Source organism: Erpetoichthys calabaricus, chromosome 17, assembly GCF_900747795.2.
Source record: "Erpetoichthys calabaricus chromosome 17, fErpCal1.3, whole genome shotgun sequence".
In the NCBI taxonomy this organism is placed as follows: domain Eukaryota; kingdom Metazoa; phylum Chordata; class Cladistia; order Polypteriformes; family Polypteridae; genus Erpetoichthys; species Erpetoichthys calabaricus.
In genome coordinates, this window is record NC_041410.2 from 16711587 (window position 1) to 16738740 (window position 27154).

At 37.4% G+C, this 27154-nt stretch overlaps 1 protein-coding gene across 1 annotated transcript in view; it reads right to left on the reverse strand.

Annotated features, from left to right (window-relative positions):
* The window catches only part of LOC114667823 (WD repeat-containing protein 72-like), a 268463-nt gene that overhangs the window by 131051 nt on the left and 110258 nt on the right, over positions 1–27154 (reverse strand). Inside the window, exon 14 of the mRNA XM_028823316.2 lies at positions 17619–17785. Coding sequence (XP_028679149.2) covers positions 17619–17785 — 167 coding nt within the window. The remainder of the gene's footprint in view (positions 1–17618; positions 17786–27154) is intronic.

The window sequence follows — 27154 nt, forward strand, 5'->3', positions numbered from 1 at the left end:
TGTGCACAGGTCTTGTGTCAACTTTCTTGCATTATTATGCGTCACTAAGTGGGGCTGATGGTATTCAGCGAAGCTCTCTTTAATTTGGATTATCACTTGGCATTCATAAATCTTCAGTGACGCTGCTGCAGTGCCAGTCAAACACGCTGCTACGAAATAATAATAAAAAAATGATACCTAAAGAACCAAATGAATAAGATTCCATATAATTACAATAGCAAAAACAAATACTTACAAGATGTGAATTTAATAAAACATGTTTAAAAATAAATAATATTGGAAAATCATTTCATATAAAACTACAGATGCGCTACTTTTTGGTAAAAGATATTTACCCATGTTCTTTGAATGTGTAAACAGAGGCTGATAATAAATAATAAATTATTGGTGAAAACAGAAAATCCTTCAATTATCGTGACTCACAGAAAAATGATACCCAGTATTTGGAGTCAAAAATTATGGTAGAAAGTATTCATCAAAGAGTTAAACACATGAAAAATTTGGACTGCTGTACCTGGGAGGACTTTACATCGATACTTACTGGATTTCCTGCCATCACTTTAACAGCACTCAACAAAAGATAAAACAAACAAAAGACAAAACTGCCAAGTTATTTTGATGCATCTATACCGTACATATGCTATGCTTGTGGCGGCACGGAGGCACAGCGGTAGTGCTGCTGTCTTGCTGGAAAGAGTTCAGGGTTCAGGTCCTGGGTTCAACCTGCGTGAAGTTTGCATGTTCTCCCCGTGTCTGTGTGGGTTTCCTCCTGGTGCCACAGATTCCTCCCACAGTCCAATCACATGCAGGTTAGGTGGACTGGCAGTACCAGATAGGCCCTGGTGTGTGTGTGTGTGTGTGTTCTCCCTGCGATGGACTGGCACCCTGTCCAGGGTTTGCTCCTGCCTTGCACCCTGTGCTAACTGGGATAGGCTCCAGCACCCCCAGCGACCATGTTTAGGACTAAGCGGGTTAGAAAATGACTGGCTGACTGACTGACTCTATGTAAGTGTTTTGTTTATTAAAACAGGCAGATGGCCTAGTGGTTAAAGCCCTGGACTATTGGGGGTTCTGTCTCAAGGTGTGCAAGTCACTTGTGTGTGCTTCAAACATAAAAAATATACATTTAGTATGGCTTTGTGAAGGACGCTGCCTTTACAGGCGCTCAGTAATGAAAAGGAAGTTTTCTAAAATAAATGGAGGGACAGATAGTTCTACTATATGTGTGTATCTGAAAAACCCCACTGCATGGCATTCAGTATGTAGACAAAATTAAATTGTTTTAGTTAAAATTGGATACATCATATTTAAATATACATTTAATCTAAACTGATTCCATATACATGTATATATAATATTTGGGGTTTGCATGGGTGGCATATAACCTATCTCTTTAGAACTTGGAGCAAAGTAGAAAACAGCCCTTAACAAAGCATCAGTCCATCACTGGTGCCACCTACACTCCCACTGGCACAGGACACCAGTTTGGACTCGCCAGTTAATCCGACCTGCCCATCTTTATTGAGATGAAAAGTTAAAACCTGCATGTGCAGCGGAATATCAATGCAAACGCAACATGGTCAGCAATCCTGGTCAGGACCGTATCCTGCCTTGGCCTCAGTGCTGCCAGGATAGGCTCAGGTCTCAGCGATCCTAATTGTTTGGGATAGTCTGAGAATGTTAGGTCATATTTTGGATGCTCAGGTCTCACAAAAGCTGAAATATCTTGAGCCTCCCTCAAGAGACAAAATATTTTCTTGCTATTGTTCCGTTTATTTTTCATCATAAAGTTAGAAAGAAAGAAAGAAAGAAAGAAAATTATAAATGCTTTCTTTCTTTCTTTCTTTCTTTCTTTCTTTCTTTCTTTCTTTCTTTCTTTCTTTCTTTGCAGTCCTTATAAAACATGTGTACATATACTGTACAAATACATATCTAATTTAAAAAATGAAAATATATTTTCCAATAATATTAAAAATATACGTCATGTCAATTATGATTGAAAGCACTAGTAATCTGTGTTAAAACCTCCATGCTCTGTGCAATGGGGATGCTTGACAATAGGTAAAAAATTGCCTCCTTCAAATGTGCCCGGTGGACAGCAGCTTGATGATTGGCAGCACAAATAGAAGACAAACGAGAAAGGCTTCAATCTGCAGCTGATGCACAGGAAGAACATGGGGAGCTGGGTTTTCAATGGAGAAAACATTACCAAGCTAATGGCAGAGGCAATCATCTGACCACCATGCATCTCTGATAGCAGCAGGGCTTCCATTTTCAGTTAAGTGTTAGAGTACCTTTTTGCTTTCTCTTACCACGGCAGGGGTAAAACAACCTAGTGTGTGCCTGGTAATAAATTACTATATTGAATACTTTTTGTTTTCCTTCAGCAATGACTGCTGCTTATTCTGGCTATCATTGCCAATTAAAGTACAGCCAGCTTTATCCAGCTGTATATCAGCCGCAGCATTCTGATTGCTTTTGCAGAGCCCACGGGGTCAAGAGGCCCTTTTCGACCTCTGTCAGTTAAGACCATCTGACCACTTGCTATTCAGTGCAATCTTGGATGAACAGATGGACACTTCTCTGTCTCCCTCCATAAGGCTTAGAAAATAAAGATAAATGAAACTGGGCTTTGACTTTGAAACTAGTTTATGGGAGCAAAATATGCTTTAATAGAATTCTCTTTCCTTCCTAAGTATCAGTTGCTACCCTCCACCACAAGCTACAGATATGAAGCTACTGAAATCATTGCAATGAATTGGCTGTTCCTGTTCTAATATTGCTTTAAAAAGCATACAGTATGTGTTAAATCTAACAGTTTTATTTCTGTAATAACTGTGACAAAACCGTACTGAAAGTGAAAGATGCAATTTCCTTTTGGTGGCGATACACTTTTAGAGGGGTTAGAATGCCACACCTAGGGGACCATACAAGAGGTTTTGGTAATTATTACGACACACTTAATATTTATTTTACATAATGTACATTTTTTCTAACTGACCTCAAGGATAGCTTATGTTTTTCTCACTATTTTGTGTATGCGTATGAGCATTTTCTCATCCCTTGCAAAAAAAAACAAAAGCAGGTTCAGGGCATACATTAGAATTGGAACACCAGCTATAATTTGTTTAGGGTTATGCAATGAATCAGTGGTGGGAGCTGAAGGAGGAACCTTGTAGGTTCAATTCCAGGGTTGCAAATACTATAGCATGCTTCCTACCTGGTATACCTATAGTATAGTATAGCATACTATACTATACCATACTATACTATATTTTTATATTAGTATATTATAGGCGGCACGGTGGCGCAGTGGTGGCACTGCTGCCTTGCAGTAAGGAGACCTGGGTTAATTTCCCGGGTCCTCCCTGCGTGGAGTTTGCATGCTCTCCCCATGTCTGCGTGGGTTTCCTCCCACAGTCTAAAGACATGCAGGTCACGGCGGAGTGGTGGCTCTGAGGCTAGGGATCTGCACTGACAATCGGAAGGTTGCCGGTTCGAATCCTGTAAATGCCAATAGGGACTCTGCTCTTTTGGGCCCTTGAGCAAGGCCCTTAACCTACAATTGGTGAGTGCTTTAAGTAGTGAGAAAAGCACTATATAAATGCAAAGAATTATTATTAGGTGCATTGGCGATCCTAAATGGTCCCTAGCATGTGTGCTTGGTGTGTGTGTGCCCTGCAGTGGGCTGGTGCCCTGCCCGGGATTTGTTCCTTGCGCCCTGTGTTGGCTGGGATTGACTCCAGCAGACCCTCGTTAGCATACAGCGGGTTGGATACTTCCTTAGAAGGTTGGTGTCTTTCAACATCTGCAATAAGATGCTGCAGAAGTTCTATCAGACGGTTGTAGCGAGCGCCTTCTTCTATGCGGTGGTGTGCTGGGGAGGCAGCAGAAAGAAGAGGGACGCCTCACGCCTGGACAAACTGGTGAGGAGGGCAGGCTCTGGACAGTTTGACATCTGTGGCAGAGTGACGGGCGCTGAGCAATCTCCTGACAATCATGGAGAATCCACTGCATCCACTGACCAGTATCATCTCCAGACAGAGGAGCAGCTTCAGACTGAAGAGATTGTTCCTACCCCACACTATACGACTCTTCAATTCCACCCGGGGGGGGGGGGGGGGGGCTAAACGTTAACATTTTACAAAGTTATTGTCTGTTATACCTGCATTTTTATCACTCTTTAATTTAATATTGTTTTTTATCAGTATGCTGCTGCTGGAGTATGTGAATTTCCCCTTGGGGATTAATAAAGTATCTATCTATCTATCTATCTAATGGATGGATGGATAGTATATTATAGTAGATTTTATTTTTTTCACCAGCCGTCTGGAGTTTGTTTTTGTTTTTTCTGTCCTCCAAGGCCATTGGACCTTACTTTTATTCTATACTAATTAGTGTTCCCTAATTCTATTTTCTTGTTTATTTTATCTTTTTTCTTTTTTCTCTTTCTTCATCATGTAAAGCACTTTGAGCTACATCATTTGTATGAAAATGTGCTATAGAAATAAATGTTGTTGTTGTTGTTATAGTATAGTATAGTATTTCTAAAATAAATTGAGGGTCAGTATTTTATAAGGTGGTGCAGTAGTTAGCACTGCTGCCTAATACATCCACTTTCCTGGCTTAGAATGCCAGGCCACTTCAGCTAAAAGTCCAAGCTGGCATTGTCTGTTTTCTTTTAATAACACACCACCCAAAAGACCCAAAGAGCAAACACTATTTTCTTTGCAGGCCATCATTCAGCTAAGCTGAAGACATATACTTTTATTTGTAAAAGACTTATGTATCAAATCCAATATATTTATTAAAATACTTTAAATGACTGAAAAGTAACAAATTTTTTTATTTCCCTGAAAGAAGTACTAGGGTGTTATACCGTGTTATGGATGTAATGAGACGTCAAGTAAAATGACACCTTTTATTGGCTAATTAAAAAGATTACAATATGCAAGCTTTCAAGGCAACTCAGGCCACTTCTTCAGGCAAGATGTAACGAGTTTCCTCAAAAACTTGCATATTGTAATCTTTTTAGTTAGCCAATAAAAGGTGTCATTTTCCCTGAAAGACCAATAAAAAGAATTTAAATATTGTTCACAATTCTAAAATACACAGACACGGATTTTCCCTTACTTTCTTTCAATGCCTGCTTTTCCTCTACATACTACACTCTAGGTTCAATTTAATCTAATATTTAATAACAGGAATGTACTGATACAACTGTTATTTCTCTAGCTGTTTGGCCACACAATTTCTGTACAATCTAATGGCTGTGTTATTCAAAATAAAATCATCTTAAAATGCAGCTGGCATTTACACAATTAAAACAGCGCACTCTGTGCATAAAGGTTATGAAAAATCAGTATCGAAGGGTATAGGAGTCTGCTTAGCGTATATGTGTGAAAATCAATATGTAAAATGCCAAGGAGGATTCCGATTTAAAGACTGAAATGATTGCCATATTTTGATCCTCTGCTCTCTGCACTGTGCAGTCTGAGAGGAACATTTGGTCAGAGTCATTTAAAAGATGCAATCACATTTTATTTTCTTTCTTTAGAGCTAATGTTTGAGAAATATAGCAGAAAAACAAGTTAATTATAGTATTAGTATACCATATAATGTTGATTGCAAATATCCACCCCATTTTTTTCCTGTGTACAATCCAGGTGTGATATGATTAGTTCAGGCACGGCATATCAGTGCTTCCAGAATGTGTGCCTCAGATGCTCATGCTTGACAGCTTAATGAACTGATAGGTTCTTCACCTTCCTGCATTAACAATACTCTTTAGCTTTGTTTCTTTCCCCTCCCATATCAAAGATTTAGATTCATGACCCTTTGAAGCTAAATTAAAGTAGCAATAATTTAAGATGAAAACAGGAAAGCAATGTTGCCAAGTTTATTATTAGACTGGAGACACTAGGAGAGGGACAGGCCAGCTAACGCTTAAAATGAAGTTAATACTAATATTGCAAAGTGAAACAAAATGAACACGACACCATCTTCCACGTGCTCAGCAAACGTTAAAGGATTCATTCAAATTAGTTAAAATGAATTGGTTACTTCACAAAAAGTCGAGAAATGTATCTTTTGATAACTTTGTATAGTGCCATTCTTGATGAGCACCATCATAGATAGATAGACAGACAGACAGACAGACAGACAGACAGACAGACAGACAGACAGACAGACAGACAGACAGACAGACAGACAGACAGACAGACAGACAGACAGACAGACAGACAGACAGACAGATAGATAGATAGATAGATAGATAGATAGATAGATAGATAGATAGATAGATAGATAGATAGATAGATAGATAGATAGATAGAACAAAGTTTATTTCTCCCCTGATGGAAATTTGACGGTGGGCTGGCGCCCTGCCCGGGGTTTGTTCCTGCCTTGCGCCCTGTGTTGGCTGGGATTGGCTCCAGCAGACCCCCATGACCCTGTGTTAGGATATTGCGGGTTGGAAAATGACTAACTAGAAATTTGGCTTTTTACAGAAGCTCTTTAAATAAATTAATAAATGTATAAATAGATAATACATATATACACACACACTATGGACTGAGCACACTCCAGAATTACAAAAAAAGGAAGCAAATTAAAAATAAATTAGTCACAATGAGGCATTGTGTAGGTGCATTTCTGTTGTTATAAAGGACCCCCCCGTAGTGTTTAAAATAATTGTGTCGTACTTTTGTAGGGTAACAAAGGGAGTCTGTGGTGAGGACTAAACCCCTACCCATGGTGGGGGTTTCTGAATTGTCACAGTGTGTGACTGGCGCCACCTCCAGGGTGGAATTCTCTTTGGTTTTATAATACCAACATCTGCATTTTGATCTATGGGTTAATAAAGTGGGTGCATGGATGGATGGATGGGAGTAATCCAGATTAGGCTATAAATGGGGATCAAGGAAAATGAGACTCCCTGATGGTTAAGCAATGACTACAGCATCCAAGTAATTACTTAGATTATTAGTAATTACTAATACTGTATTATGTTGTTTTTTTATGAAAAAAAGTTTACTGGAGGCATTGACATCCATTTTTAAATTTTGTACATTACTGCTGAAACATTTTACCTTATTTACAAGGTGTTCACATACTGTGCATCAACACAGTAACCACACATTGATATTTGCTCTATGAGAATCAAAAAACACAAGTACTCGTTTTGTCGATATTATCCTGTTTAGGGATGCTATCACTTGCTGTATGTAGTAAGAACTCTATAACCACTAACAGTTACACTAGAATTACATATTCATTGCAGTCCTTCATGTAAGGTTAATACCCAATTCAACAGCCAGCCATGTTATATCCTCGTTTTGAACATTTTCCTCTTATTATACTCCCTCTGTTTTGCAGACAATACAATGGACTCATATGTCCCATCCAGATTTGGCTTCTATTTGGCACCAGTGATGCTGTCAACATCAGTTCTGTCTTCCTATGGCTCTGAATAGGATTATGTTCTGATTTTCAGATTACATTTTTCCCCAATAACCCTGGATTCAGTATGCTGTGTGCCTGAAGTCTGCATGTGTTCCTTGTGTTCTGCTGTGCTTTACCTGGACACAATGGCTTCATAACATATTCTACCTATAAAATGTGCGAGTTAGGCTGAGTGGAGACTTGAGACTGATGAGGGAGGCTGGGCATGAAGGTGAGTGTGCTCTGTGATGGAGTGGTGTGCTACCCTGGGGTGGTCCCTGCTTAGTGTCCTGTGCTGTAGTAATGCTGCAATGCAGATTTAAATAAATAACTATTTTTTTTTGTTTCAGTCTCCATTTTTATTAAGAGCTTTTATTTTTTTTTTCCACTAAGTCTATATATTTGTGGATATATTGCCTGGCCTTATAACAGTCATTAGGCTTAGTTTCCAATTTGAGTGTGACCAAAACAAGTGGGCACAGAAAACGGATTACTTTATTTAAAAATGTATTTACAAGTGAAGTATTGTTTGTGAATTAAATCTAACAAGTATTAAAACAAGAGAATGTTGGCAATTCATAAAGTCCTACTACAAAGTGATCAAATTAATACCTTTAGGAATGATGTTTTCTTTCTTTATTATTTCATGGGTTATGGGTGAGTACTGCTGTCATCTCATAGAGCTTACCCTCTGGATTTGACACCCGCACTTAGATGTTGTCAACATGGAGTCTATACACTCGGCTCACGCCTGCATAGGTTTTTTTTTCCCCCCAGTGTTCTGGTATCAGCCCTACATCCTCAAAGATGTGTGTGTTAGATTAACTGGTGGTCCTTGTGTGGGTATGTGTGCCACATGATGGACTGTGCCCAGTGCTGTCAGGATAGGACCTGGCCCCCTGAGACCCTAAATTGCAATGAGAGGGACTGAGAATGGCATGTTATTATTTCTTGCAGCTTTGTGAGTATTTTTAGTATAGAAGGCCACTATCTTCATCCATAACAAAATTGCTTTAGGTATTTCTGGGTCATATTAGGTTTTATTTTGATTTAATTGATTTTTATTTTGTTTACAATGACTGTGCACTTTGCTTTCTGGCAAGCCAGGCACATCCCAGAATTAACATTTCATGCCAAGCATCCACTAAGAAGAGAGCAACTCCTGGTCTGAGCACTTTCGTATTACAGAATTTCCCAATAAACTGTCTTATCAAAACATTGTTAAGCCAACTGTGTACGCTTTCATTTCATGTACAGACCTTGCATTCTGTGTTAAATGCAATTGATTGGGAAAACCGATACGCTCAAATCAATTGATCTGCTGCCTCTTCAAGCTATGAGAGTTCGGTAGCACATCCTTGCCTATTTCTTTTCACATCATGTTTCACAAAAGGTGTTCTCAGTATAGACTGCCTGTAAGCCATGTTTCAGCACTTGAGGTATTTTTCAGGGGAAACTGGGGTAGGAGCATAGAAAACTGCAAGTGTTACTGGCAATAACAATTACAATGAAACAGATTCTTTTCTAAGATATTTTATGGTGATGTAATATTTTTTATTAGAATTAAGAAAATGTACTGTTGGAAATGTGTTACATTGATCTTTCTGCATTAGCATGTGTGTAAAAATACACACATAATGTACATGTGTTTAAGGGTAGTCTGCATGTAAAGACATAAATATAGTAGGATGTTAGCTCAAGAAATCCACATGCACGTATATGAATTGTAATTACACTGTACTGCGCATACACACACTCTCAATATATCCATACAAACACTAACATACAAATACATATAAACTATATAACCAAACATAGATAGATAGATAGATAGATAGATAGATAGATAGATAGATAGATAGATAGATAGATATTTCATTATTCATGCATATCTACTGTACAGATTCACACTTACACATGATAGGTTTCCAAGAATATTTTGCTTTGTAGATAGATGCTTTCATAATGTAAAATGCCATAACACAATATAATATTCTAAAACAAGTTTCTTTCTATTCAGGGTTCCAGGAATCCCATCCCATCACCACCAACTGCTTGACAGAAACATCAATTCTGGAATAGTGACACACAGATAGAGTAAACACACAAATAAATATAATACGCACTTATACTACACAGACATCCACACACACACACGCTCACAACTAAATGTGCTGCATGTGTATATGTCTAGTAAGTGTATGAGTAATTAATTATTCAAAGGTTTTTTAATTTCACAAATCAATTTATATGAACATGCTCGGCAATTGCTAAGCATATTTTTATTCTGTTTAATTGTATTGTGTTTTCCAAAGGAACATGCATTTAAATGTACTGTAAGTTTAATTTGGCATATTCTTTTATGTCACCATTAACAAAATGTCCATTATTATCACTTAAATCTGAGAGGCAAAAACTGAAATGTGCTCATTTAATTAAAGGATATACTGTTTATTTTGCATTAAGTGAAATTTACCACATAACACAAGTAACCATTTTACCAAGAAGCATGCGTCTGTTCTATTTAACTTTATATTACAGAGCCGACCATTGCTAAATAACTAAAACAGGAAAACTAGGCTGCACTTTAAGGCACATAAACACATGCAATTTTGACAACACAATTTTTTAAATCTATTTTTAAGAACGTGAATGGTTCCTTGCAGGCCTCCTATTAAGACAAGCCCATTTGTGTGTGTGTGTTATGTGGCTAGATTGACTTTAAAAAGCCTTGGGGAGAATATAAAATCAATGTTCTGGTCCATCTTCCTCCCATTATCCATTGACCAACAACCTGCTACTTTGACATTACTGCATTTTCTTGCATTCGTATCACTGGTGAACTTTCTGGATGCTGGATCTGCATTTCTGACACCCGAACAACACACACACCCACACAAACAATATATACATAGCAAGTCATAGAATGATACTTCACAAGGCATGATTAAAACTAAACAAAATATGTGTAATTATAAATGACTGCCATCGTGCCTCTAACATTTGTCACTTCTTTATTGAATGCTAATTACTACTCATACTAATATTTGTACCCTGCATCAAAGACAATGAATAATTTGGAAAGCCTCTTTCTTTTGCTTTATATACTTTATACATTACATTTTGTATATTTTCAAATATACATGTCACCGTCAAGATCACAGGGTATCGTACACCATCACTACCCCATCATTAATAAAATAGTCCACTGAAGTGTGCGCGCACACACACACACATACACACACATATTACAGCTATTCTATTTTAAACACACACATCTTGGGCATCATGGCAGCACAGTAGTTAGCACACACCCAATGTCACAGACATGCATGATTTCCTAATTGGCTGACCTCAGTCCTAATCTGTCCTCAGTGGGGGCGAGTACATGGGTGGGACCCTAACCCTAATTTTCAGGACCCTATCCACCATCTGCACCCAGATATGGCCCATACAATAATACCAAAAACACCTGCTGGGATAAGGGGTGACGGCTCCAAGTTTGGATGTACACTGCTCTCTGCCCTCTCCTGTGCATTCCGGAGTGATTTTGGGAACAGAGTTTACCTCACAAAAAACCCTAATTTTCCTACCTTGTGCCCAGTAATGCTGGGATAGGCTCTGATCGAATTAAGCTGCTTTGAAAATGTAATGTTGTGTTATGTTACTTACACGTCACTGTCTGTTGCCTTTTCAAAATGTAAAACGCATTAATCAAGTGTCGGTTGTGCTTTTCTTTGATGACCTATTATAAATGACAGTTAGAGAACTACGTGAGTGTGTTAACATGGTGTTAAAAGACTATTAACACTTATTAATTTCGGTGAACCAATATTAACTATTAATGATGGTGAAGAGTTACAAAACCTTTGACTTGGAGAACATCTTGTTGCAAGATTCTTAAGTGGTATTCATTTCTAATATCCACAATGAAGTATTAATGTGCAACAAACGGAGATCTAAGTGTTTGCTGCCACCTTTTTATGAACATTTAGTAAAAATCGTTTACTTCTAAGGTTGATTGATAACTATTATTGAATTCATAGCAAACACCCAACTAAGCAATAAAAATAATAATGTTCACAATTTGAGCATTAGTACCTAATAAAGCAAACTAATAATATAGAGTGTTTTCAAAGTTATTTAAAGCTATTTAACTGAAATTGACAAATCAATAAATAAAAATAAAACATTAAAATTATTATTTTCAACTTGATAACTCTCAAGTATTAACTTTAATATTTATATATGTAGTGTAAGTGCATAGATAGATAACATGCAATTTACACTTTAAATGAATAGGAACTTTAAGCATTAATAAAAAGTTTAAAATGTCTAATTTGCCTTGCCCAAACAAAAAAAGTCCTAAATTAATATATTTTCTTTATTTTTTTTCTGCACAAATTGCTATTAAAATTAAAATAATTTCTGACAAATGAATATCCAGTCTCCCTTATACTGTAGATAAGCAGCTAGATAACTGGTGCTTTCAATTACATTACCAAAAAACAGGCTCCATCGAATGATAAACTTCCTGAAACATTTAAATCAAATGATTTTTTTTTTAGTATTTACAAATTGGGTTATGGATAGAAACATTAATTAATAATAATTCTTTGCATTTATATAGCGCTTTTCTCACTACTCAAAGCGCTCAGCAATTGCAGGTTAAGGGCCTTGCTCAAGGGCCCAACAGAGCAGAGTCCCTATTGACATTAAAAATGAATAAAACATCAATGTGGTTATTCTGTATTATTTTGAACAGGTTCAAGTTTGGTTTGTCCCAAGATAATAAAAATGAGATTCTTATTAAACAGATATGCCTTTTCTTTTCCTGTTTGTTTGTTTTACAGAGTTGTCTTTCTAGCACACGCAGCTTCTTCTACTGAATGTGAATTTCTGTGTAGCAACAAGTTATCCCAGGCTCGTTTTGTATGCATGAAAGCCCATGAGTTTACAGTTTCGCACTTGGTATAAACAGATGGGCATATAACATTTTGAAATCTATTCCAAAAGCCAATAAAACAGAATGTTGGGCCCATGAGAAAAAGAGAGGAAAGAGTTACTAGACACCAAAGCCATTCTCCCAGCTTATTGAAAAATGTTTAGCGGTGTTGAAAAGAAGTATTTGACTAAAATTTTCCGTAACAGAGATATAGGCCTTTTTTACTACAAACCGGAGGTTTTCTTGTATTACCAGAACATAAAAAGCAGGTTACTATGGACAAAAACCTAATATTGATTTTTTCTGCGGTGCAGTGCTATTTGGCTGCTGTCAAAGCCACTCTGTACCAGCTGGAGTCAAATTGCACTATTTACAGCAAGAGCCCTTGACAAGTGGACCATAAGTATTCTAACAATACACTATTCAAATGGCATCTTGCCATACAAATCACCAGTTTGATGAATATCCTGTGTCTACAACAAAGGCTTATGCAAAGTTTTCATTTCCAAAAGGTGTTCCGCGCACGCTTGCGCCTGCACGGTCAGCAGAATAATCTCTTTGCCTTTAAAGTTACAAAGAGCTTTTAATCTTTGCAAACTCTACATAATTAACATGCACGCTGTGTCAACCACATTTGTCACAGAAGACCAGAAGCTGCCCCTCTGTCACGGGTGTTCTCCCCGGCACGTGCTGCACAACAAAGCAAGCCAAACCGTCAGAACAGCATGAAATCACTGCATTCTTCTATTGTACTGCTGGTTTATTTAATGGTAAATGATTCCATATTGAAAAGTCTTTGAAGTTATAAAGTGGCTTGGCGACTGAGGCCAAAATATTTTTTCAGTTGCGGCCATTTCAAACACAAAAAGAGTTTTGAAAGTAAACACTCTAACTTTGATTTTGTCTCTGTGTATTTGTGTCTGTGAGTAAATGTCTATATTACATGCCTATTCCAATTAATATTAGTTTAAACTAAAAGAGCTAATTTGGATAGTTTTTGGCCACATAGCAAACTTCATATAGAAGTACAGAAAGAACTCTTTTTAACACGCTGCAACACTTACTCAAGAGATTATTAATGACTGAAATAATTTTATGAAAAATCTGCCCTAAATGAAAGGCTAACATTTTTTTTAACATTTTATTAATGTCAAAAAACATACCATACAAGCAAGTCAAGTTTAACAAAACTAGGTCTGAAACAAATCAGGCTATCCTTTGTTCTTTACCTTTATAATAAAACTCATATTCAAGGCTCCCTAATAATATGTGAGCTACCACCACAAATGTTATAAGATAATATTTGCTCAGTAATTTATATTTGCTAAAATATATGTCATGTGTAACATTTTTATCTTTACCTCTTGGGTACTTAGAATTAATTATAGCAAAATATAATGTAATGATCAGGTTATGCTGACAATTTCAGCCAAAGAAGTTACATTTGGTAAAACTTCAGGAAAAACTGAACAGAAAATGTGACAGCAAAAAAGTCTTAAGTGGTAATTTGGAATAGTGATAATATGATGGAAAGAAAAAGTACAGACTGGCATCGCCTTAAATAAATGTAATCCACTAAGAAGGATAAATACAGTAAATCAATATAATAACTGTAAACACGATTAATGGAAATGAGAGAGGGCTATTTGTATTTAATATAGTACATAACATTATTACAAAAATCAGGTTTTAGGAAAGCTGTTTATAACAGGAAAGGTTTTGCCTACAATTAGAAAGTGTTACTTATGCAAACTGAAATTATACTTTATGTTATTTTAGTAATTAGAAATACCACTTTCAAACAGTGGGAAAGCACAACTTTAAAACATTAATAATGCACCTGTGGATAGTACATCTCCTGACATATTCGGTCTAGTATTTAAAATGCCCACTTTTAAAAAAAATGAACTTAACACTTTAATAGTGTTCAAAAAGACTTTTTTGCCTTCTCAGTATAAGAAAAAAAATCCATTTAAAAAATTATTTGTAATTTCGCAGGAAGTCATTATTGTAAAATTAAGCATGATTTCTGTCACGAGTACCTCCAATCGCCCATAAGGAGCTCAGAGATGGCATATAATTGCATAAAGTTAGAAAAAGGCTATTAAGACAAATAAAGAATTTTGTAACAAAGTTCTTGGTGATTTATTTTATATTTTTGTTAAAGTAAACAATGAATGCTAATATAGATAGATAGATAGATAGATAGATAGATAGATAGATAGATAGATAGATAGATAGATAGATAGATAGATAGATAGATAGATATGAAAGGCACTATATAATACAGTTATGATAGATAGATAGATAGATAGATAGATAGATAGATAGATAGATAGATAGATAGATAGATAGATATGGCACTCTATAATAAATACTTGGTTTGATAAGTCTTAATTACTCATATATCAACAATAAATATACATATTGATTCACTACAATTCATAGGTGTCTACATTGTTTATTAGCAGTTAATCATTATGACACAGATCATATATAAATATAAATATAAATAATATATTTTGTTTGTAATAGGTTTCCTGTTCTTATTTCACACTCATTAAAAATGTATATACATAGAACACCAAATAAGACTGATGCAAATTTACTGCAGGGTGTTTTAATAAATATAATTTTGAACTAAACTCAAAATGGTTTGTCTGCATATTTTGCCGCAATAATGTCATGACACAAGCCATACTGTATATGCTTACAGACTACAATCAATTTTGTTAACTATCCAGGGAAAAATAAGCTTTGCTGATAATGTAATAGAGGGATCAAATTCTGCCTCAGTGCCCTAGCACTGCACCATCTGGTTCCAGGATGCTTTGTGAGATAATGCTGGTGTATTAACTTTTAGAAAATGTCACTTATAGTAAACTTTTGGAATATATGAGATCTTTCACAAATCAATTGATGAATAATACATTTCACCTACTGATGTTCTAAAAATGATGAAAGTGTTTATCTTAGTACAATAAAAAAGAGGTGATGTTTATTCTGCTCTTGAAGCGTGTTGGATGTTTTGTTTTAAACTAAGTTCATTTTAGCAGACTATTTCACTAATGAAGAATTAATATAATAAGTTGCTCTGTTTCAAAAATGAATTGGCTCTAGGTCCAGTTGATTTTTAAGATAAAACAACGGTATGTAACTGAACATGGTCTTGTACAGTATATAAAAATATATTAAATATTTTTCTTTAATGAAGTGTATAAAGATATATAAAAATATTAAACAGTAATATGATAATAAAAATAATGGTAATAATAGTAATGTGTACTAACTATATTAGATATATATACTGAAAATAGATAACAAGTATGAGATGAGTTAAACAAACAAACACATTTTAAATAAATTACAAACTTTATTGCAAAAGTCAGTGAGACAGAAAACTGAATAACTTTATTTTCAATTTACTTTTACAAAAACATATCTACTGTGTTATTGAGAGACACACATTTTAAACACTATAATATTCTTTATTCCTTCCTCTCCTCTCTTCCTCTGCACTATGATTAAAAAAAGTCTCCCTGCTGACAAATACCACTCAGCAGTACGCCAGCATGTTATTATCATTAACCTCATTATTGGTCATATTAAAATTGGGTGGAATTTTTATTTCATGTAAATACATTCTGTATATCTATCTATGTATCTATATCTATATATTATAAAATATCTATGCATATTTATATAGTGCCATCCCTATCTATCTGTCTATATATTATAAAATATCTATGATTATTTAAATAGATAAATTAATAGATAGAGAGGGATGGCACTATTATATAGTGCCTTTCATATCTATCTCTCTATCTATATATTATAAAATATCTGTTTATGTATATAGTGCCATTACCATCTATTAATCTATCTATTATACAGTGCCTTTCATATCTATCTATCTATCTATCTATCTATGTATCAGATTACACTATGCATTTTTATAAAAATAAAATATTAATGTACATCAAGTTAATACTTATGTAAAATGGAAAATTATTAATACAAATTAATGTTTATTGTTTATTGACTAGCACCACTTTAAAATATTAATCCCACTGGTCATTTATTTAATTTTTGATTAAAGTTTTTATTAATATTAAAATTGTAAATATTTTTCTTACTGCTTGGTTTGTGTTTGTTATAAATTCATTAGTAGTTAGTAACGAATTTTTGAAATAAGCTGTTGTTAATATATTCTAATAAAAATGATAACAAACCGTTACATTTTCCGAATTTTCCCCACAGATTGATGCTCGATTCCAATAGTGTATCGAATACGCTGAAACGTCACGTCACGATCATGTTATAATTATTTTAAGGTGTACAGTATTCCGTGCTTTTTCTTTGTTAAAATTGATCTTGTAAATCTTAAATATATATTTTACTCTTTGCACTACAAATCAAAGTGGACTAGAAGTTGCCTATAATTAATATCGCTAGCAAAATTTTAATTTTACCAGGATTATTTTCCGAGTACGTTTTCATGCATTATCGACAGAATGAACACTTCTGTTATTCTATTAAGAATAAAAAATAACATTGTGTTGTTTTAAGCATTGTCTACGGTATAATACAAATGAAATTATATAACGACAGGTTCTTAAACAAACACAGCAACAAAGGAATACTGTAACTGTAAAAAGTTCATGGTGATTTATTTTTTATTTTGTGTTAAAACAGATAGATAGATAGATAGATAGATAGATAGATAGATAGATAGATAGATAATCTCTTGTAGTATAAATCATACGTTTTTAGGAATATACATAAATACAAATACTGTTTTGATTTTAAATGTTCATTACAAAACTGAAAACATGAAATGGTTTCCGTTTATTTTTGATGAGCGGATGAATGCTAATTACTACATCAAGTGCCATCATTTCATGTAAACAAATGAGTTCTATTTTACACGATTTTCTATGTTTGACTTTTCCATTTGTTAAAGTTAACGCATCTGTACTCGGTGCGTACAATAATTTGTAGATAAGGCGGTGCTATCCGTCCCCGACTTCTGGATTTGTCACTCATAATCCGGGGACCATCGGACCCCCGCCTGCGTTTTATATTTGCCCCGAACCCCCGCCGATGCTCCTCAGGTTTGTTCTTCCTAAACGCGATCCCCTAACGCCGGTGTTCCAGCCACCGGCCCTAAACCTTTCAGCTCCCTCCCCTTCCTTCCCCTCCCAGGGTTCGCCCATGGCCGTGTACTTACGTGACTGTGCATTTCCGCGGTCTCCGTGGGGCTGAAGCTCACCCTCTTCGACCCATTCGGGTGGTTCACTCCTGCAGGTGTGCTCGGCTTTGTCGCCGCCCGGGAGTCGTCGCAGGCCCGCAGAATGGCTTTGGCCACCACGCCAGTCTCGTGACGATCAAGAGCACCTGCAGGTATTAGAAAGTCGTGTTAAGAAAACTTTAGAACATTCTAGTAAGGCAGCTGCTTTTGGATCAGTAAGGGCCGCTGATGGGCGGAATTGGTACTCAAACCCGCTGCTCCAGCACGCCGCTCTTTATTATAAAGTAGCACCTTTTTTTAAACTGTTGGGAAATAATTTCACCCAAAGTGAATGAGAAATTAATTAATTATCGAATATATTATGATTATGGTGTATAAATACACTTTTATTATAAGGCATCGAGCTTGGGAAACGAATCTCTGATCTTTCATTTCACGCAAGCTGAATGAGAAATTAATCAATTGTAGGATATGTTTGGTTAGGATGTATAAATCTACTTTTAAACTTAAAAATGCTGGCAAAGAAAACTCATTTATACAATGAACATTGAGTATCCATGAAAGTGCTAAAAATATGTATGCTTGTGTGAAATTAATTTTTCAAGGAGCTTTTTATTTAAAGTTTTAAAGGAATATTATTGCATGGTAACATCTCACTAACAGCTCATGGTGCTGCATGTAGCAAAAAAAAAAATGGACTAATATTCATTTAAAAAATGTAAAATAGTGTTTTTAGCAAGCAGAGCATATGAAAAGAGCACAATTTACAGTAAAAAAAAAAAAATAAGTCGTATTTTGGAATCTGTAAAAAAACAAATCCTTGAAAGCAAATGGACAATCCTAAAAGCACAGCAATTGTAATGCAAGAAGGAGCAGATTTGGCATGGGATTTATCACAGCTGGCAGAGGGACAGACTGCAGGACTATAAGGAAGGGGGTCTCGAACTGGTTAAAAAAAAAAAAAAAAAAAGGGGGCCGAAACAATGAGCCAGCTGCTCTAAACTCCAAACTAAGTGCATTGTGGGAATGTTTTCACACTGTGATTATTGTGCTATGAAATCCTTTTCTGACCGGCCACAAAAGTCTGGGTACTAATGAAGTAATTTGGCAAGATGAAGAAGAAGAAAAAAAAAACAATCCTAACGGCCCAGACGTGAGTTCTCGGTGAGAGACAGACAGAAAAAATAAAACAAAATAAATTAAAAAATCCATAAACTGAGTGTGCAACTTGAGCGTGTATCAGCATGGGCTCCCGCGGGCAGAATTTAAACTTCTGGAGACTTATTAGTGGAATTTTCACCAAATTATTTTAAACAGTCTCCTTTGAAGGATCTGCCATTGTCATTTTATGTCAGCTTGTCTACCCGTCTGATGTTTAGTCTATTCTTACACCTTTGTTAAAAATGAGGATTACATTCTGCAGTACAGCCGACTATAAGATCTTCACCAACATCAGCCCACTAAGCACCTTTTCGGGTGGACGTACTGTACATTTAAGATAATGGAACACCCTGGGAAGCCGCCTTATCCATCTTCCAAGAAACTCCCTTCAGTGCCATATTTTCTGTCATTAATTTGCTTTGAAACTTTGTGATACTACTATGATTAGGGCAGGGTTACTTCAAGATTCTCATCTCTCCGTTTGAACAAAGTCGTTACAAACCGCACCTTCTCTCCTCTCTTTTTGTCAGATGATTATCAATGTTAGAGGAGGAGAGGTTTGGGGGCAGGCGCTGATAGCGTGTTGCCTCACCCACCACACGCCAAGCCACCTGGATTGGGGCCCGAGTGCAGCGGGTGGCACCTCAGCACCACACTGGAACAGGGTGAGGTTTTTGATGGTGAGTGGAGTGCCAACCCAGCCACCAACCCCCAAGTTTTCCCTGTAAGTTGAAGGACCTGCTTACAGGGCTGGATACAAATTAACATCACACCCAGGATGGAGCAATTGCAAGTTAAGGGCTTTGTTATTTCTGGCATTTATGCGATTTGAACTGGCAGCGCAGATTCCTAGCCTCAGAGCCACCACTCTGCCCATAATCAGTGTTACAAGAGAATTATATTATTGGGTTGACACCAATAATATTTTATGTAAAAAATAAAATTATGATTATTATTATTGTTCAGAGTAGTTTCTGGGATAGTCCCATTGCTATCACCTATATCGGGCCTAGGCCATGACATAGGGCAGTCTTCTGTGTCTAGATGTTTTAACCCTTTGCGGTCGTTAGGCCAGAAAACTGGCCTTAGTAAAAAGTGCGCTATAGGTCGTCAGGCCACCGCTGGTGGCCCTGCAAGTTTCTGACCGATTTGCACAGTCGCCTGGTCGAGAAAAGTGGCCTGTGTTATTCCTACGTGCTTGAAAAAATAGCTGCTGTAATTATTGGCGTTTTTTCAATAATTAATTACGGATAATGTAGCGTGACGTTGAAAATTAAATACGACTGCAAAGGGTTAAAGATTTTCCTCACTATGTGACATGTATTTAAAATGGCTCCTTTCTTTTGTTTTATGGATGTGTGTTGCTTTCCTAACATGCTGGAATTCTATGAGGACACAACAAAAACATATGATGAGAGTGATGAGATATGATATTATTTATCAGGTCCGACATGAGAGGCAGGGCTTGAAACTAAAAGAAGTGGGAAATCGGGATATAGTGTGTAGATGGGTGTAGAATTGGGTATAACACATGAAGAAGAGGGTGATGGTGCGAAGAACCTTTACCACAACTGGGAGATGTTAAGAGTGGTGTCCCACAGGTGTCAGTGCCAGGGTGCTTTGCTCTTTTTAATATACAAGGGACGTTCAAAAAGTTTCCGCATTTTTTAACTCAATTTATTAAGAATTTTAAAAAACAAATGACATCACTTTTCTACATAGTCACCTTCCTTTGCGATGCAATTTTCCCAGCGTTGTACCAACTATTTAATGCCCTGATTACTACTCCTCCCGCCTTCACCGTTTCCAACACAAATATAAATGTGTGGAAACTTTTTGAACGTCCCTCATATTTTAAATGATCTAGATAGGAGTATAAATAACAAGATGGTTAAGTTAGCAGATGATACCAAGTTAGGCAGATTGCCAGACAATCTCGATTGAGCCAAATTGTTACAGCAGCACTTGGACAAATTTGTGGTAGATGAAATTTTATGTAAGTAAATGTAAAGTATTACATGTCGGAAGTAAAAATGTAAGTTTGAATTCACAATGGGAGGTCTGAAAATTGAAAGTACACCTTATGAGAAGAATTTAGGAGTTATGGACTCTATGTTATTAGCTGCCAGACAGTGTGCAGAAGGATGGGTAACAGAATGTCAGGTTATATAGTGCCTTGATGTGTGGAGTACAAGTCCCAGAAGGTTCTGCTCAAGCTTTATAACACACTGGTGAGGCCTCATCTGGAGTACTGGGTGCAGTTTGGGTCTCCAGGCTACAGAAAGGACATAGCAGCACTAGAAGAAGGTCCAGAGAAGAGCGACTAGGCTGATTCAGGACTACAGGGGATGAGTTATGAGAAAAGATTGAAGAAGTTAAACCTTTACAATTTAAGTATGATTGAAGTACGGTTGATGCAATCTGTTACTTTTAAACAAGTGTGGGCAGTGTCGGTCCTAGAGGGCCACAGTGGCTGCAGGTTTTTGTTCCAAACCAGTTTCTTGATGAGAAGTCAATTATTGCTGATGCAGCACTTATTGCTCAAGTGACGTTTTAGTGGCCTCACTTGTTAAGGTTCCCCACCCTTAATTTCTTATTTCAGTCCTAAACAGCAACATTTGCTGTTTTTAATGTCTCCATATTAGCAATAAGATGCAAATGACAAAGAAACCAGCAGTTCTCCATCTAACTGGTTTCCATTTCCACCTGTGTGGATTCATCACACACTGTTTGGTTTAATAAAATACTTAATAGAAAAGTGTGACAGACTGAAAATGATCTGTTTTATCCTTCAAATCATTTGGATGATATCTTTGGAAAGAAAAAAAATTACAATTTAAGAACCTAACATTGCCGACTAATAACAAGCCATAAAATTAAATAAGGTCTGAGATTGGCCAGGATTGGTTTCTAATTAAGCAATTGGGTTGGAATGAAAACCTGCACCCACTGCGGCCCACCAGGACCGATGTTGCCCTCCCCTGCTTTAAAATGACAGGGACACAGTTGGAAACTTGTTAAGGGTGAATTACACACAAACATTAGGAAGTTTTCATTCGCACGGAGATCTATACAAACATGGAATAAGCTAGCAAGTAGCGTGATGGCCAGTGGTCTTTAGGGATCTTCAAAACTCAACGTGGTGTTATTTTGGAGGAATTCAGTGGCAGGATTGGGTAGCTTTGATGGGCTGAATGGCCTGTTCTCATCAATCATTTTCCAGATGTTCTCACGTTTATATGTAATGCCGGCAGGCTTTTGTGTAGTGTATCTGGGATGACACCAGGGGTGGATACAACAGTCAGTCAGTCAGCCATTACCCAACCCGCTATATCCTAGCACAGGGTCAAGGGGGTCTGCTGGAGCCAATCCCAGCCAGCACAGGGCGCAAGGCAGGAACAAATCCCAGGGCAGGGCCTACACACCAAGCACACACTAGTGACAATTTTAGGATCGCCAATGCAACTAACCTGCATGTCTTTGGACTGTGGGAGGAAACCGGAGCACCCGGAGGAAACCCAGGCAGACACGGGGAGAACATGCAAACTGCACGAAGGGAGGACTCGGGAAGTGAACCCAACAGTGGACACAGGCGGCACCTTTCTTCTGTCAGTTCTGTGTACTTCTGCATTTTATTTGTGTGTTTATTTCATACGTTGTGGGTGTTTGGTGTGACAATATGAATAACATTTGTAGTTTTATTGTGTTTGCCTGCCAGTGTTATGGTCTGTAATGGTGGATAGTGCTCTCTGTCAGTATAGCTGGGAGCCAGTATAGTTTACAGTCAGTCAGTCTTTGTCCAACCCGCTGTATCCTAACACAGGGTCACGGGGGTCTGCTGGAGCCAATCCCAGCCAACACATAGTTTACAGTATGAGTGGCAATTTCCAGTACTATAATGTGGTTTGTGTTGCAGTGACACTTCTTGATGTTTCATGTCTTCCATCCGATTGTGTTTGTGCAAGTCGTCTGTCTGTGCCAGCAGTTTACAGCCTGATGTGGTGTGTTGGATTGTTTTTTTGTTTCTTGTGGCTGTATATTCGTGTAGTGTCTGCAATGTTAGCATCCTTAGGAATGTATTTTCTGCAGTTCCTCGTTTTTATTAGTATGATTATTGTTATTCTGATTATTAAATAGGCATCTATTCATTTTTTGTCATGTCTATAAAGTTCAGGGTCACAATAATCATTAACTTCTCAAACGATAAGCAATGGTTAGAAGGCACAAAGCAGGCCTGGTGAAATGTGACACCTCTGTAAGTGTGGATTAGTCATGATGATGATGATGATGATCAGAAGAACAGCAACCAGCACCGTCATCTCATCCAGACGTTCCTTGACCTTTCCGGATTCAGTCAGGATTGGCTGTACCTCCTGATGTCCTTGTACGGGATGAAGTTTGTATGGAAAATGCATACATGAATTGAACAAACAATTAAATACGTCAGAGTTTTCATAACAGTTTTAATCGCGCCCCCCCCTAATGTTTTTTTGAAAGGAGCCCACTAATACCAATTTGTTCTTTTTTAATTAATGATATATCATAGATGCATATTTTATTATAACTATTTCATTTTTATCGACATTTATTTAACTCTATATTTATTTTTCTAGTATCAGAATGTAGTTTAAGTTAATTTGTTTTGGTTTCAATCGTATTTTTCATATTTTCGATTCTTGTTTTCTTTTTTTCACATCTTTGTGCCCCCCCTTTTTGTTACTTCGCACCCCTCTAGTGGGGCTTGCCTCACAGTTTGAGAACCACTGTAATACGTAATCCCACCACCACCCAACACTTCTAGTACTTCCTCCTCCAAGGAGGGCAGTTCTTCAAAGTGTTCTTTTAAACTCTCGACAATATCTCCAGTGTGGGTGAACATTTTGTCACCATTTTTGGGAACGGTTTAGAGGACTGAATCACGGACTGGCTTTTTGAAAGTCATTCTCCTTGTCCTCACCTGCACTTGAGGTTTCATTTTGGCGCCTGCTGTAGTTCTTGTCTTTTCAACCATTCAATTTAGGAGACCCTTCTACTAACATTGCATGCCAGGACTCTTTTCTTTAACTTGACAGCTTGGTTGCCACCATGACAGGCCTCAAACACCTTTTGAGCCATAGCACCTACAGTAGCAGCTGTCTCCACTACTTGCTATCATCGACTTTATGTCCTTCATCTTCCCTGAGATGAAGGAGAAGCTCTTAGAGAGTTGGGAGCAAACACTCACGACTTACTTGGATCTTTCAGGTGGATAAAATGACCATCTGAAAAATAAATAATATTACAGGGGGTCCTCGGGTTATGACACAGTTCTGTTCCTGCAGCAGTGATGTAACCCAAATTTTGGTGTAAGTCGAAACACACCCTAGCCTAAGTCACTTACCTATCCTAACACATTTGCAAAATCATAATCTAGAACATAAAAACACAACTAAGTCACAGAAGAAGGAAAAGGACATAAATATACTGAACTGTACACTGTACTGTAGTAACAGAAAAAATGAGTGTAAAAACAAATCCTTACCTTTATTCCTTCTCATGTCTCAATTTTTAAAAGTTTTTATGGGAGTGAGCGTTGTAAACTCGAAACGTCGTATGTCGAGACGTCGTAACCCGTCGTAACCTGTATTATCGATCGATTCATTGATTTTCTAACTCTGATACCCACTTCAGGGTTGCAAAAAGGCAGAGTATATTCTAGTAACATCGGGATCAAAGAGGGGAATCAACCCTGGGTGGTGTGTCAGTCTGTCTTAGGATACACTCATGTAACATCTCTACAGTAACCCAAAGCAGGAAAATTTACAGATGTCAGTTAACCAAACTTAAAAAATTCATACGTGAGCATAAGTAGGCTTTGCACCCTAAGAACCAAGTTACCCAAACTATTCTGTAACGTATTCTGTAACGTTACCGCTGATCTTTCTGATCATAAAAAAGGTCATTACAATAGCAATTGATGACAAGAATTCCTAATTAACTGCAAAATTACGGTATTTGAGGGTTCCTCTAGAGCACCTCTTTCTCTTGCACGATTTGCCTCCGCACATCGCCCTCTCATAACAGGCTCAAGTTTCGAGTTTGGGATTTTTCCGTCCAGCCAATTTAGCTCGAGACCGTCCTCAAGAAACTGTGACACACAGACAAACAGACACTCACCCATCATCAAGATATCAGGGGACCCTAAAACATCGAGATCCATCAAAAATATTTGACGAATCTAAAGCTTTTGCTCCTCCCACAGGGCGTAAAGCAACAAATATAGATTGTGGGAAGAAAATTTAAGTACATGAAGAAAAGCCCACACGTTATTTGTTAGTTTATTTTTTGAACAATTAGTCTCTCTACTTTTGTTGCAGATGGTGGCGCAGTGGCAGGGCTGCTGCCTCGCAGTAAGGAGACCTGAGTTCGCTTCCGGGGTCCTCCCTGCGTGGAGTTTGCATGTTCTCCCCGTGTCTGTGTGGGTTTCCTCCCACAGTCCAAAGACATGCAGGTTAGGTGCATTGGTGATCCTAATGTGTGCAGGGTGCGTGTGCCCTATGGTAGGCTGGCGCCCTGCCCGGGATTTGTTCCTGTGTTGGCTGGGATTGGCTCCAGCAGTCCCCCCGTGACCCTGTAGTTGGGATATAGTGGGTTGGAAAATGACTGACTGACTGACTTTTGTTGCATGCCTGTCAATTTCAGTGACAATAGCAGTCAGAATCTGGGCCATCACGGTTAATAGAAATAATGAATATAATAAAATGTATAATAATAAAATAATAATAAAAAAATGATATGAACATTATTAGCAAATCATTGGCGGCCCAAGCAGCCCACTGGAGCAAGCACCCAGTCCAAAGGGGACACCTACTCATCACACCCACGCACTCACTTATACCAATAATAATTATATTTTTATATGTGTTTTGTAAAAGGATATATTTAAAAACATTTGAGGAGCATAAACTAAAGCACAGTATAACCGACCCCCTACAGCATCATTTTACGTTTTCCGAAATAAATCCTGCGGTTTGATTTTATAACCTGTACATACAAGTGACTCTCCTCAGTCTTTTTAATCTCTTCCACTTCACCTCACTATTTGATTTCTTTCCTCATAACATTATGATTTATTATCTGTTCTTCTTAGATTTTATTAGAAGCAGTCCAATAGTGCTGTAGCTGTTGAGAATTGTGGGTGATTCATACCATAAAACTATTAAGATGACACACCAGTGTCTGTGCCACTTGCTAAACTTCATGTAGCATTTCTCCTTCACATACTCACATAAAGGACATCAGATACTTGCTGGCTTTGTTTAAACTGCTTGCCGGGCTTTTCTGAATCATTTATTACTTGTTTTCTCTCCAAGCAGTTTAGTTGAGAAATCCTGGTGTGAACCTCCTTCAGCATGTCCTCCCAAATTCTTAACGTCTTATTATTTGTTGCAGCTAAGCATAAAATGCGTAAATGATTGTGAAATAGAAGGTGCAGGTCTGAGCGCCGGGCCTGCTGTTTACAGTATTGTCAGTCATTACTCTACACACGATGAATATAAATATAAAATAAATAACACAACAGCTTCTGAGCAGCATTATTAACAAACTAGTCATTTAGCCCGTTACAATAACGGGCTCTAGAACAGTAGTGCATAAACATTAGTAGGAACAGTCTATATTAAATGGCAAGGGACTTTGACCTCATTCTTTTTATTGGTCGTATTTTTCTTTCTTTCAGCCTTTCTTTTGTTGATGTTTACTTGCTGACCGTTCTTCGTGGGCTGCCGCCATATATTGTGTGTCTTTAATTTTCTGTGACAGTAATACTGTCTTGTACGGCTCTATTCAATAAGGGCGCCCACAAAAAGGCGAGCTTCAAAAGGGCGACCTCAATTGAGTGCGGTGAATAAAGGCGTTCGTAGATAATTTAGTTCAAATGGCTCTGGAATATGTGAAGAGCAACAAAGGTGCAGATCTGTATTTACGCGCGCCTTTATTCGCTGCGCCCAATTGAGGTCGCCCTTTTGAGGCTTGCCTTTTTGTGCGCGCCCTTATTGAAGGATACCGTCTTGTACGTCCGCTGGCTTGTACGTCCGTAATATACCTTTAATTTTGTCTGGCGGTAATACAGGCGTGCGCGTCAGTAATATGCTTTTAATCTCCTCTGACAGTAATACTGGCTTGTATGTGGCTGTAATATGCGTCACTGTATTGTGTACCTTTAATTTCCTCTCGCAGTAATACTGGTTTGTATTTCCGTAAAACGCCTCTAACTTTCTCTGACAGTAATATCGCGCATCGCACTGTGCCCTGCGCATGCGCACGGACGCACATAGAGATTTTATATATATAGATAAACAAGTAGAGGGAAAGAC